Source organism: Microcaecilia unicolor, chromosome 7, assembly GCF_901765095.1.
Source record: "Microcaecilia unicolor chromosome 7, aMicUni1.1, whole genome shotgun sequence".
Classification (NCBI taxonomy): Eukaryota; Metazoa; Chordata; class Amphibia; order Gymnophiona; family Siphonopidae; genus Microcaecilia; species Microcaecilia unicolor.
In genome coordinates this window covers 283,524,425-283,539,522 of record NC_044037.1, presented here as the reverse complement: position 1 = coordinate 283,539,522, position 15,098 = coordinate 283,524,425, and the positions used below count along the sequence as shown (strand labels likewise).

Sequence of the window (15,098 nt, the reverse complement as noted above, 5' to 3'; positions counted from 1 at the left end):
ACTTTGATCAAAATAGTCCTTTTTTTAGAGGCCATCAACGAGGAATGATATTGATATGCATAGCAACCTTGCATAAAATGTAAGCATTAGACACTTCTTCAGCTGCTTCTTTCTCTTATTTTTTTTTTCTTAATTCTCTCTTTTCAATTCTAGTTTGATCTGTGAACCAAGGCTAACATATCCTTCTGAGAGTAACCTTTTTAAAGGGAGAAATTTTATCTAAGGGTGATTCTAAAGCTTGATTCCATAAATCTATAGCTGTCTGAGTTCAGCTCACTTTCCCACTTCCCCCCCTCCCCGTGGCTTTCATGCTTTCTCTCCTCCCTCTATCTCCATGACTTGCATCTCTTGAAGTACTACTTCTACTACTATTTAGCATTTCTATAGCGCTACAAGGCGTACGCAGCGCTGCACAAACATAGAAGAAAGACAGTCCCTGCTCAAAGAGCTTACAATCTAATAGACAAAAAATAAATAAAGTAATCAAATCAATTAATGTGAACGGGAAGGAAGAGAGGAGGGTAGGTGGAGGCGAGTGGTTACGAGTCAAAGGCAATGTTAAAGAGGTGGGCTTTCAGTCTAGATTTAAAGGTGGCAAAGGATGGGGCAAGACGTAGGGGCTCAGGAAGTTTATTCCAGGCGTAGGGTGCAGCGAGACAGAAGGCGCGAAGTCTGGAGTTGGCAGTAGTGGAGAAGGGAACAGATAAGGATTTATCCATGGAGCGGAGTGCACGGGAAGGGGTGTAGGGAAGGACGAGTGTGGAGAGATACTGGGGAGCAGCAGAGTGAGTACATTTATAGGTTAGTAGAAGAAGTTTGAACAGGATGCGAAAACGGATAGGGAGCCAGTGAAGGGTCTTGAGGAGAGGGGTAGTATGAGTAAAGCGACTCATACTAGTGATTCTAGTTTCAGGTCTAGCAAGGGTAGCAATTGGTGAGCACACACACTCCAGCCCCATCTCTCTGTCTCACACTGAAGCTTTATTTGTTATATTTGTACCCCGCATTTTCCCACCTATTTGCAGGCTCAATGTGGCTTACATAGTGCCATGGGGCGAAAGCCTCCCCCAGTGAAGAAACAAATATAGAGTGATGTTTTAACACATGAAATAAATATGTACAGACACATTAGAGAAACAGAGAGAGGGAAGTTTATATAAAGTCCATTAAGTTCATAACAAATTTGGGTTTCAGCTTACTGTTTGGCAGGTGCGGACTGATACATTTAGGCAACTGGGCAGTGCCTGAGGGCCCAGTGGCTCTGCCCAGTTGCCCGATGCCATTCCGGAGTAGGGCTTGTCGTTTCAAAGCATTGTTGTGTCCGAAGATCTGTTGCAATCGGTGGCATAGCTACGTGGGGCCTGAGGGGGCCCGGGCCCCGTAGATTTGGCCCTGGCCCCCTGCCAACGATCCCCCTTGACCCCCCCTCTCGTCGCCGCCTGCCCCACCGCCGCATCCGATACCTTGTTTGCCGGTCGAGCCAGCCGAAGAGTCTTTTCAGCGCCGGAGTAGCGCCTTCACTCAAGGAACTTCCTGGTTGTAAGGCGTCGGAAACAGCTATCATAACCAGGAAGTTCCTTAAGTGAAGTCGCTACTCGGGCGCTGAAAAGACTCTTCGGCTGGCCTGGCCAGCAAACAAGGTATCGGCGGCAGGGGAGGGTTGGTGGCGGGAGGGGGGGTTCAAAGGGATCATCAGCGGGGGGGGGGGTCCAATGCGCGGCGGGGTGAGCGGCGACAGTGGAGGAGGATTGGTGGCGGGAAGGGGGTTTCAAGGGGATCGTGGCAGCTGGGGGGCGGCTAAACAGTGCCCCCCCACCTCGGGCTGTGGCCCCCCGCTCCCGGTGAGGTCTGGCTACGCCCCTGGTTGGAATACCAGACAACGTAAACTGTGGAATTGATGTTGGAATTCTTCACAATGTGTATGGCTAAGGGTGAAGTGCTCTTGATAGTATTGATCGTGCTTTTATGCTCTATAAGTCTGACAAAGTTCTGGATGTTTGTCCCGCGTAGATTTTGTTACAGGGACAGATTAGACAATAAATTACAAATTCTGATTTACAAGTAGTATTGATCTTCAGTCTATAAGTATCTTTTTAGTTGATGGGTGTGTAAAGACGCTGGTTTCGATCATTAAATCGCACACAGTGCGCGAATTGCATTTTCTGTGTCCCACTAACCTAGCAGTAACCAGGTAATGTGCGGCGCTGCCGATTGCTGCTAGGTTAGCGCTGTGCTAGAAAATAGCAAATGACACATTCTGGGGTTGGAACTACTGCTGGTGCCCATGCAGGGCCTGCGGTAGTTCCAGATTAGCATGCGGTAAGCCCGTGTTGGGCTTGCTGCTGCTTTGTAAAAGGGCCCCCATGATGTTGGTCCCTAGAATAAGAACGCTTCACATAGTCTAATCCCACATTCATTTTATTTTACTAATGTTCTGGTTAGGCAGTGTTGTTCAAAGTACTTTGGTAAAAGTAAAAATAAATGTATATTTTAATACTTATGTAAAACTACAGTGAAGAACACATTAAAAATTTTTACTTATATGAGAAAAAAAATGTTATTGCCTAATACTTATTGATTAAAAAGTAAAAGTACCACATTGCAGCTATTAATGCTTTTATCCCAACAACTTTATTCCTCTACAATTCAATCCACTTTGCTTTTAGTAAAATTACATTTTTGAAAATGACTGTCACTAAAAAGGCATTTAACAACTGCACTAGCAGGCAGTGGATTGTTCAGTCTGATAAAAGCTTCCTTTGAATCAGACCAGGTTGCAATATTACTGATGTCTTCTGACTGGGTCTGCACGTTTTTTTTCGAGGGAACCTCTGAAACATTTGACTTCTGTGTAGTAAAGAATACTTTATCATTATTGTCATTATCTGCATTAGAAGTAGTGCTGTCTGTTTCATCACTTGCCTCTTCATCTTCATTGTTAACGCCATGTTGTCCAATTATAAAGGCTTTCACAAAGTTGGAATCATTCTGTTCTATCAATTTTTCATCTGATGGTAAACTCTGAATATCTTTGAGAACTGATGCAAGAAAGTCAAATGTATGGGAACCCTTTAGTCTTAAGACCAGGCAAACACTTTCTCTCTAAAGATGATCAATCCAGTGGACAGTCACCCCAATGTAAAATTTTCCATGGGATGACCAGCAGTCCATTGTGGTAGAACCATAATTCCGTTCACCAAGAAATTCTAAAAGCTTCAGCTTCATCTCCGCTTTAAAGTGACCAACTCATCACTGTTGGGCTGGAGACCAATAAGCAGTTCAACAAACACAGGCAACTCCACTGTTCTTATAGGCTATATTCATTGAACAGCAAATTTTTAAGATGAGAGCTGTGCTATATGATTCTTCTATTCCGCTAAGTTCAAAAGAGATTCTAAGCAGATTACAAACAAGTCCTTCAGGAGAATTTACAATTGCATATCTAATACATTAAAACTAAAATACAGTGCAATCCGCTTAAGTGCAAGGGTCTGGGACCAAAGAAATACATGCAGTTAACCGTAGCGTGCACTTAACCGTTGTGACCCAAAGGAGCTTGACATATGATAAACATATGTACAGTACTGTTTATTAGATTGACGTTATACAGTCTCCGTTAACTGACGTTTGGCTTACTTGAAATAATCAGTGATAGTCCTCTATACACTATTGTGTCTGAGTTCCATAGACTGCGTCTGCCAGATGGTAAAAACTGTCATAGCACTGACATCCAGTGGCCTCCAGATAGGCCCGCACAGTGTTGACTCTCCAGCGCTCTTGCAAAAGTGACAGGAGGTGGTTGAATTTCGTCAGCATGTGCCTCGCTGCTCATTTCATCATCTGTTTCATCAGCCGTTGCCGGCGTATAGGCGCATATCTGGATATCAGTGCTGTCATCAGCTGTTTGTAGATCGTAGTGAACAGCTTCGTAGTGATGAAACTCCTCTTCAGTAACACCGGCTGGGATGTCAATGGCCTGTTCATCTGACATGTTTGCAACAGCTGCATCTGTTTAGTCCCTCTCCACATCCTTAACCAAGCTTGCCGGCTTGTAGCTACTACTACTACTACTATTTAGCATTTCTATAGCGCTACAAGGCATACGCAGCGCTGCACAAACATAGAAGAAAGACAGTCCCTGCTCAAAGAGCTTACAATCTAATAGACAAAAAATAAATAAAGTAAGCAAATCAAATCAATTAATGTGAACGGGAAGGAAGAGAGGAGGGTAGGTGGAGGCGAGTGGTTACAAGTGGTTACTAGTCAAAAGCAATGTTAAAGAGGTGGGCTTTCAGTCTAGATTTAAAGGTGGCCAAGGATGGGGCAAGACGTAGGGGCTCAGGAAGTTTATTCCAGGCGTAGGGTGCAGCGAGACAGAAGGCGCGAAGTCTGGAGTTGGCAGTAGTGGAGAAGGGAACAGATAAGAAGGATTTATCCATGGAGCGGAGTGCACGGGAAGGGGTGTAGGGAAGGACGAGTGTGGAGAGATACTGGGGAGCAGCAGAGTGAATACATTTATAGGTTAGTAGAAGAAGTTTGAACAGGATGCGAAAACGGATAGGGAGCCAGTGAAGGGTCTTGAGGAGAGGGGTAGAATGAGTAAAGCGACCCTGGCGGAAGATGAGACGGGCAGCAGAGTTTTGAACCGACTGGAGAGGGGAGAGGTGACTAAGTGGGAGGCCAGCAAGAAGCAGATTGCAGTAGTCTAAACGAGAGGTGACAAGGGTGTGGATGAGGGTTTTGGTAGAGTGCTCGGAAAGAAAGGGGCGGATTTTACGGATGTTGTAAAGAAAGAAACGACAGGTCTTGGCGGTCTGCTGGATATGAGCAGAGAAGGAGAGAGAAGAGTCAAAGATGACCCCAAGGTTTCGAGCTGAGGAGACAGGGAGAATGAGAGAGCCATCAACAGAAATAGAAAACGGGGGGAGCGGGGAGGTGGGTTTGGGGGGGAAAATGAGAAGCTCGGTTTTGGTCATATTTAATTTCAGGTGGCGTTGAGACATCCAGACAGCAATGTCAGACAAGCACGCTGAAACTTTGGTTTGGATGCAAGGTGAGATATCAGGGGTAGAAAGGTAGATTTGGGAGTCATCAGCATAGAGATGGTAGGAAAAGCCATGGGATGAGATTAATGAACCAAGGGAAGAAGTGTAGATAGAAAAGAGGAGGGGACCAAGAACAGAACCCTGAGGTACGCCGACAGGCAGAGGGATAGAAGTAGAAGAGGATCCACCAGAGTGAACACTAAAGGTGCGGAGGGAGAGGTAGGAAGAGAACCAGGAAAGGACAGAGCCCTGGAATCCAAGTGAGGACAGGGTATCGAGAAGTATGCTGTGATCGACAGTGTCAAAAGCAGCGGAAAGATCAAGAAGAATGAGGATGGAATATTGACCTCTGGATTTAGCCAGTAATAGGTCATTGGAGACTTTAGTAAGCGCAGTTTCGGTTGAGTGGAGAGGGCGAAAACCAGATTGTAATGGGTCAAGAATAGCATGTGAGGAGAGAAAATCAAGGCAGCGGCGGTGAACAGCACGCTCAAGTAATTTGGAGAGAAAAGGAAGGAGGGAGATGGGTCGGTAATTAGAGGGACAAGTAGGGTCAAGTGAAGGCTTCTTAAGGAGAGGTGTGACCACAGCATGTTTAAAGGCAGCAGGGACAGTTGCAGTGGAAAGTGAGAGGTTGAGAATGTGACAGATAAAAGGAATAAGAGTAGGAGAGATGGCATTAAGAGGGTGGGTAGGAATGGGATCAGAGGAACAGGTGGTACATTTTGAGGAAGAAAGGAGAAGTGTAGTTTCCTCAATAGTAACTTCAGGAAAGGAGGAAAGGGAATGAGGGGAAGGAGAGAGAGGGGGACGGACTAGTGGAGGGAGAGGTGGTGAGGTAGAGAAAGCAAGGTTTATCTTTTGAACCTTGTTGTGAAAGAATTCAGCAAGGGTCTGAGGAGATAATGAAGGGGGAGTTGGGGGAGGGGGCACCTTGAGGAGAGAGTTCAATGTGGTGAAGAGAAGTCGAGGATTAGAGCCAAGAGAGTTGGTCAGTTGGATATAATAATCTTGTTTGGCACGTAAAAGAGCAGATTGGAAGGAGGTCAGCATGAACTTAAAGTGTAAGAAATCAGCAAGGGCCCGAGATTTCTGCCAGAGGCGTTCGGCAGAGCGGGTACAGGAACGTAGGTAGCGGATATTAGAAGTCAGCCAAGGTTGGGGTTTTGTACGCCTTACAGGGCGGGTCATCAAAGGTGCAAGAGTGTCTAAGGCAGAGGATAGAGTATTGTTGTAAGAAGAAACAGCCTCGTTGACAGACGTGGATGGTGCCACAGTAGAGAGGAGGTTAGAAACATGGGAGGATAGAGATGAAGGGTCAATATCATGAAGATTCCTAGATAAATTAGATAGGATAGGACGGAACTGGGAGGGGGGAGATTTAAGTGTGAAAGTTATAAGATGGTGATCAGAGGAGGGATGATCAGAGGCAAGGAAACTAGAAGGTGAACAGTTGGAGGAGAAGATGAGATCAAGACAGTGACCATTTTGATGAGTGGGGTTGGTGGAGCATAGTTGGAGATTAAAGGACGACGTTAAAGCGAGTAACTTGGAAATAGAAGAGTTGGAAGGATCATTAGCAGGAATATTAGTCACCAAGGATGAGAGAGGGGGAGGAAGGATCATGGAAGAAGGCAAGCCAGGCGTCAAAGTCACTGAGAGGATGAAAGGGACTTACCAGGGGGACGATAAATGACCGCTATTCGAAGAGGCAGAGGAGAGAAAATGTGGATAGAGTGGACTTCAAAGGAGGAAAAACAGTGAGATTGAGGTGGAAGAAGGGGTTGAAATCTGGAGGAGGGAGAGAGAAGTAGTCCAACACCGCCCCCACGGCCAGCAGGGCGAGGAGTATGTGAAAATAGATAATCGCCATGGCACAGGGCTGCGACTGAAGCAGAGTCATCAGGGCAGAGCCAGGTTTCTGTTATGGCGAGCAGATGGAGGTGACGCGAGATAAAGAGGTCCTGGATATAGGGGAGTTTGTTACAGATAGAGCGGGCATTCCATAGGGTGCAAGAGAAGGGCAGAGAAGAGGAGGGGAGTAGAGGAATAGAGATGAGGTTAGAGAGGTCACGGTGAGATCTGTAGAGTTTGGATAATAGTTGGTGCGGAGGTCCAGGATTGGGATTGATGTCACCAGCTGAGAGTAAGAGAAGGAGTAAAAGAGAGCGGAGGAGAATAGGAGAGGTGTGGCCACGAAGGCGTCGAAGGCGAGAGGTATTTAGGTGGAATGGGGAAGGCAAAATGGAGGGAAGAAAGAGACGGAGATTAAAAGCCAAGAGGGAGGAAGAGGGTAGGAGAGAAGGTGAGGTGATGAAGTCAATGGATGGGAAGTGAGTTCCTGTAGTGGAGAGAGGTAGGGGGTGAGGGAAAAGATTAGGAAGGGACAGAGCTAGGAAGAGAATGTGAATAGGGGCCATAAACGATTAAGGTACTTTAGCAACTGGAAAAAGATTAGATACAAAGAGAAAAATGCCCCCGGAGAAGGCTGTAAGGATATGCAGATGAGCTGCAAGTCCTCCACAGCACCTGGAGGGAGCGCTGGGCACCTAGAGCGGAGGCCCTGAGTGGATCGGGGTGGACCTGGGTGTCACCCCGGAGAAGGCTGTAAGGATATGCAGATGAGCTGCAAGTCCTCCACAGCACCTGAAAGGCAGCCGGTGGTAGAGGTGGGCACCTCTCAGCTGAGGAAAGGCTTACTAGGGGTTAGGCCGAAGCCAGCATTCCTCCCCCTGAGGGTCGCCTGATCCTAGCCAAAAAGCACCTGGAAACTCTGTGCACTTGGAGAGAAGGCCCTGTGAAGATCGGGGGTGGAACTGGAGTCACCCCGGATACAGCTGTGAGGAAATGCAGAAGGGCTGCAAGTTCTCCACAGCACCTGGAGGGAGCGCTGGGCACCTAGAGTGGAGGCCCTGAGTGGATCGGGGTGGACCTGGGTGTCACCCCGGAGAAGGCTGTAAGGATATGCTCCTGATTTGAGAGAACCACCGAAGAGCATCTTCTACATCCTCAGCTTTTCCCACCCGTTTTCGTTTCCGGTGTGGATTTGTATTGTTTTGCCAGTCTTCCAGAAGCTGGTCTTTCTGCTTCAAGATACGTGAAATTTGACTGGGATTGACACCATATTCTTTAGCAATAGATGCTTGACTTCGTTCTAATTTTTAAGAACTTCTATTTGTTCAGCCAGTGTTAGTCTTACAGTTGCGCGATGACAACGACGACTCCAGTGTACACTGTAACAGCTTTCTTTTGCTTATTCTGCCTGTGGCAGTTAACCAACGAGATTTCAAATTTACCGCCCCTTTGTCATGTGCCAATCAGCTTCCATATTCCGTACATGCGCTTTTGCGGAGTCTTTCCTGCAGAGGGAGCGGTCTTAAACCATGCATATAAGCGAATCTTGCACTTATCAGTGGTGCACTAAACTGAAGTTTGTCCCCATAGAAATTGATGGTGCCAAAAACGGGACCGAAGTACGGCATGCAGTTAAACAGAGAATGGCTTATCCGACATGCACTTAAATGGAGTTCACTGTACATCTTTCTCATCAAAAAAGACTTTTAATGCTTTCCTGAAAGAATATTATTTTCCACATTTCTAAAAGCAGTCTGTTCCAAAGCCTTACTCCCTGATGTAAAAAGGAAAATAAAAATAGCAAAGTCCCTGTTCCCGATTTTACTGTGGAATCAATTTCATCTTCTGCTTTTACTTTTTACTGCAAGCATCACATGTAACCGAGTAAAAAGTGTTGAAAATTGGCAAAACTATTACTTCACTAAAAGTAACAAAATGTTGCCTGTACCTTCTTTACATGTAAAGTAACAAAATGTTTACTTCACTAAAAGTAACAAACTGTTGCCTGTACCTTCTTTTACATGTAAAGTAACAAACTGTTTACTTCACTAAAAGTAACAAAATGTTGCCTGTACCTTCTTTTACATGTAAAGTAACAAACTGTTTACTTCACTAAAAGTAACAAAATGTTGCCTGTACCTTCTTTTACATGTAAAGTAACAAAATGTTGCCTGTACCTTCTTTTACATGTAAAGTAACAAAATGTTGCCTGTACCTTCTTTTACATGTAAAGTAACAAAATGTTGCCTGTACCTTCTTTTACATGTAAAGTAACAAACTATTACTTCACTAAAAGTAACAAAATGTTGCCTGTAACTTCTTTACATGTAAAGTAACAAAATGTTTGCTTAAGTACAGTATTTAGTTGCATTTACTTAGTTACCATATAACACTGTTAGGAGACTGACTTGTCAGGTTTTGTTATCTTTTCAGGGTGTCCTCACTGTAAAAATGCTATCCCAGATTTCACATCAGCTGCTGATATCTTCAAAGAAGATCGAAAGGTAACTTAAAATTAGTATTTCTTTACAAAATAAAATATTGGCTTAGTGCATTTGAACATACAATTTTCCTATACGCTGAGCCCATGTCTTACACTGCCATATTGGAGGCATTTTTAAATTTTTATTTTTCAGGTTGTGTGCTAATGTTCTGAAAAAAGTTAATGCGGGAGCATTTAATCCCCTCCTACTTAGGAGATGCTAAATGCTCCAGTGTTAACTCTGTATTAAGTAGTTATGGGTGAGCTCTGTAACTAGTGCCAGGATGATGTCTGCCGAGCACGAATTCTATAATGGCAGTTCCACACTGAGCTAAATATAAGTTTGCAGTTTCATGCCTAACTAGGTGCAATTTTTAATAGAACAGGCACCAAAATATTTTTGTAAAGGAGGAGCCAAACAATAATCCACAATACTACCAAGCCCAGCTCCTATCAATATTTATCAGCAAACACTTTAAATTATAATTATAGACTTACTATTTGATTCATTCAACCACTAGGCCAGTGGTTCCCAAACCTGGTCCTGGAGGCACCCCAGTCAGGTTTTTGGGATATCCACAATGAATATTCATGAGATATTTGCATGCTCGGTTCACGTAAGAACTGAGCATGCTTGGGAAGTCCCAGAGTTGGTGGCTGGAGGCACCCCCACCAACTTCTGGGTTATTGCAGCAGCATGAGGAAGAGGTCGAGAGAGGCTTGGCAGCAAATTTCTTTGGTTTTGCAGGGCTTCGGCATCTCTACCTGTAAAGGTATTATTTTTAATGTACCAGGGGTGGGGGTGGTGGGAATACATTACCTCTTAGTCCACCTCTGGGCCCTCCCCCCCCCAAATCGGAGGGATGGCTACGCAACCATGTCTCAATGAGAAAAGCCAGTCAGGGATGAATATCACTTATCCAGTCCCTAATAAAGAGGCCTTATTACATACTGATCAAGCATTCAAATAGCATTGAGTTGACAAATTTTCAGATATTGTAGGCCTCAAAGGTATTTTCACAAGATTTCTAGATTTAAATGCCACATGTTGTTGTTTTTTTTTTTTTTTTTTAATCTGTTAAATATGTTGGATCTTTTATTTATTTATTTATTTTTAATCTCTGATAAATATGTTGGATCTTTATTTTATTTTTATTGCATTTGTATCCCACATTTTCCCTCCTATTTGCAGGCTCAATGTGGCTTACATAGTTTTGTTATGACATTAACATTCCAGGATGTCAGAATTAGTAAGGTGCAGAGATTGAGTAAGGGAAGAACGAAGGGATGTATTGAGGTGGGCTTTCGTAACTGATTAGGTTGGTCTGGTGGATTGGTGAAGCTATGGATTCTCTTTGTAGGCCTTGTTGAAGTATGTCTTCAGAGATTTGCGAAAGTTGGTTATTGCTTCAATTGTTTTCAGGTCTGTAGGAGGTCTGCAGGTAGTGCATTCCATATCTGCGTGCTCATGTAAGAGAAGGTACCTAATAGTACATCAATAATATGTGATGGGAGGGACTCCGTTGGCCATTAAAGTGCACTCTTTCAGTGTGATGATGTGAATTTATTGAAGGTATAGGCCATTTTGGTGGTAGTATGTTTAAGCTTGTCACACCCCCTCCCCCATAATAAATATGCTGAATACTTACCAAGTTAACCAAGTGCATTCTGTTTCTTCTATCTCAAACTCGCTCAAAATTAAATAATTCTGATTTAAAAACAAGTTATATAATAAAATCACTCTGTAATTGACATACAAGTTGTGACATTGTCAGGTAGCCGGCATGTGCTGGCAGCTGAAATTCTTTCGCACACTGTAGTGTGCAGTTCTGGAATGTCTAAACTTTTTTTTGTTAATTACAGTTTGTAATCACTTTAGTTAAGAACATGGGCAATGCTAGCTGCAATAATAGTAATAAAAATACCTAACATAACTTTCCTTGGAATGGTTTCATGAAACAATTTTTATTGGTAGCAGGACAGCAAAAAATTACTACTACTTAACATTTCTAGAGCGCTACTAGGGTTATGCAGCGCTGTACAATTTAACAAAGAGAAACAGTCCCTGCTCAAAGAGCTTACAATCTAATAGACAAGTGAACGGTCGGTCCGATAGGGGCAGTCGAATTGGGGCAGTCTGGATTCACTGAACGGTAAGGGTTAGGTGCCGAACGCAGCATTGAAGAGGTGGGCTTTAAGCAAAGACTTGAAGACGGGCATGGAGGGGGCTTGGCGTAAGGGCTCAGGAAGGTTGTTCCAAGCATAGGGTGAGGCGAGGCAGAATGAGCGGAGCCTGGAGTTGGCGGTGGTGGAGAAGGGTACTGAAAGGAGGGATTTATCCTGTGAACGGAGGTTACGGGCGGGAACGCATAAAAAGACAACAGTTCAGGAAAACATCAATAATGCACCAAAGAGGTCATAATATCAGAAATATGGGTACATAAACATAAGCTTGGTAAGGTTATGCCATGGAATTGTTTTTTTTTTTTTTTTGGGGGGGGGGGGGGGGGGTTGGGTCTTTTTTTTTTTTTCTTTTTTTAAATAAAAGAATTGATTTCACTCGGTTTGATAGCAGAAAGCAGTCTGAGACAAAGAGCTATTTAGATGTATATTTTGTTGAAAGTCCTATCCTAGACATTTCTGGTGCATCTTTTTGTGATGCTGATTGAACTACCTGGTAAATAACAGAATAGAAATTCTCAGTTCTGTTTAATAAAATTTGCTATACCGCCTGTTCCAGAAATATATGGTCTAGGCAGTGTACATTATATTGTATTTTATATTAGAGTTTTAAACAGAAAGGAATGCCAGTAAATATAAGACAGAGATAAATATTCATTCAAGAAAACATAAGAACATAATAGCCACACTGGGTCAGACCAATGGTCTTATCTAGCCCAGTATCCTGCTTCCAACAGTGGCCAATCCAGGTCACAAGTCAGAAACCCAAATAGCAACATTGCATGCCACCAATCCCAGGGCAAGCAGTGGCTTCCCCATATCCATCTCAATAACTTATGGACTTTTCCTCCAGGAACTTGTCCAGACCTTTTTTAAATCCAGATGCTAGCCACCATTACCACATCTTCCGGCAACAAGTTCTAGAGCTTAACTATTCTTTGAATGAAAAAATATTTACTCCTATGTGTTTATAAAAGTATTTACATGTAATTTCATCGAGTGTCCCCTCGTCTTTGTACTTTTTGAAAGAGTGAAAATTTGATTCACTTCTACCCGTTCTACTCCACTCAGGATTTTGTAGACCTCAATCATATCTCCCCTCAGCCATTCTTTTCCAAACTGAAGAGCCCTAACCTCTTTAGACTTTCCTCATACGGAAGCAGTTCCAACCCGTTTATCATTTTGGTCAATCTTTTTTGATCCTTTTCTAATTCCTCTATATCTCTCTTGAGATACGGCGACCAGAATTGAATGCAATACTCAAGGTGAGTTCATACCATAGAGCAATACAGAGTCATAATATTTTTGGTCTTATTTTGCATCCCTCTCCTAATAATTCCTAGCATCCTGTTTACTTTTTTGGCCGCCGGTGCACACTGGACAGAAGATTTCAGCATATTGTCTATAATGACACCTAGGTCTTTTTCTGGAGTGCTGACTCCTAAAGTGGACCCTACCATCAGATAACAGTATGTAATCATTTCACTGTATAGTAAGGACCAATTCAGAGCTGCTATAGATGGAGACTAAAAGCTTGTTGAGAAATGAATCCTTCAGTAGGTCTTTAAAGTTAACAAAAGACTCCTTACTACAAACATTCCTGGGTAAGTGGTTCCAAAGCATAGGGGCTAGATAACAAAAGGCAGAATGTCCCATGGACTGGTAGTGAATCTGTTTAGGGTTGGGGGAGAACTAAACTATTAGTGTCCAGAGAGAGGAGAGTACGTGAAGGGATATAGGGAATGATCAGCGTTTACAAGCAGGATCTAGGGACTAAGGGGGCATACAATGTAGTAAATTTAAAACGAGTCAGAGAAAATATTTCTTCACTCAACGTGTAATTAAACTCTGGAATTCGTTGCCAGAGAATGTAGTAAAGGCGGTTCGCTTAGTAGAGTTTAAGAAAAGGTTTGGACAGCTTCCTAAAGGAAAAGTTCATAGACCGTTATTAAATGGACTTGGGGAAAATCCACTATTTCTGGGATAAGCAGCATAAAATGTTTTGTACTTTTTTTTGGGGGGGGGGGGGGGGGGGGATCTTGCCAGGTATTTGACCTGGATTGGCCACTGTTGGAAACAGGATGCTGGGCTTGATGGACCTTTGGTCTTGCCCAGTATGGCAATACTTATGTATTTGTGTACTTATCTCCCTTGAAATAGGCTTTATAGGTGAGTGTAAGAACTTTGAAAAGGATATGGTATTTAATGGGAAGCCAATGTAAGCAAAAATGCAAAGGGGAAGCACGATCGAACCTTTACACTTGGCAAAGAAAGCGTGCTGCATAGTTCTGCAAGGTCTGAAACCATTTGATTTGAAAAGAAGGAAGACCAGCATAGATTACTTTACAATAGTCTATACTAGAAGTAAAGAAAGCATGTAAAGCAGTGTGCAAAGAGTTAAAGTCCAAGATAGAATGAACAGAACGTAACATTCCAAGGGTCAAAAAAGCCTAGCTTAATTACCTTGTGCCCTGCTCTCTAGTGCATTCTCTGCCCATTGTAAGTACTATATTAGCGCCTGCGCACTGTGACTCAGTGCTAGCTCCTCCCACTCAGCCAGAGACCCCTCTTACTGCAAATACTCTGTTGTAGGATCTATAAACATTTAAACACCAGGAAGACTGTGAGATGTCTGCCTGGTTGTGCTGAAATCATTCACTTCTACAAATCGTTTTTGCATTTTTTGGTAAATTTGATATTTACATTATAAAATACTATTTTAGTTTCCTTTGAAGCCTTTCCTTTAGATTCTGTTTTCCATTTTTCAATGAAAATAGTTTTGTAACTTTTTTTTTTTTTTTTTTTTTCTGTCCAATTCTTAACATCTTTTCAGTCTAAAATCAATATCTAGATGGTCGCTCACTTTCATTTTTTAAATCAAAACTCAATATTGGCTTGTATAGCGTATTATTTTTTTAAGGATCGATAAACATTAGCATTGCAGTACCTATTTCAAACAGAATAGCTTTTCAGAAAGACTGTGCTATAATCACATTGTAAAGAAAATATAACTGACATTTAAGAGCAGCAGAGGGGCATTTTCAGGGTTGCCTCTTGTGCCAAATGCAGAGAAGATGGTAATGTATTGATGCACAGCCCCACAGGGTGAAAGAGAATTTCACTGGCATAAGGTCTTTATCGAAGGAGCATGCCACCAGGCTGACAGACTGTTTTACTCTTCTTACCCTGTTCTGTTCTGCTTGGGGCCCAGCAGTAATACAGCTTTAATATTACATGGAAGCATGCTAAAAATATATTCCCAGGGCAGGACATGCTGAGCAAGGGATGTGTCACAACATAATTGCCTGGCCTAAAGATTTTCCAAAAAGTACATAATTACAATAATTACTATTACATATGGGGTACATTGGAGACATTACAGCTTGCCAGAGTCTGTCGGAAAACTCGTGCCCACAATCTTAACAGTTCTCCTGATTTTCAGGAGTCCTTTACACTCTTTCAACCGTGCCTTCTTGAAACATTGGCTTTATTTTTGTGCAGGTTAGTCTAGAGTTACCAGGTTCTGCAGCTTTAGA

The 15,098-nt window shown here is 43.0% G+C and overlaps 1 protein-coding gene across 1 annotated transcript in view; it reads left to right on the top strand.

Moving 5' to 3' along the window:
• The window catches only part of PDIA5 (protein disulfide isomerase family A member 5), a 289,623-nt gene that overhangs the window by 262,156 nt on the left and 12,369 nt on the right, over window positions 1–15,098 (top strand). Inside the window, exon 15 of the mRNA XM_030209219.1 lies at window positions 9,333–9,403. Coding sequence (XP_030065079.1) covers window positions 9,333–9,403 — 71 coding nt within the window. The remainder of the gene's footprint in view (window positions 1–9,332; window positions 9,404–15,098) is intronic.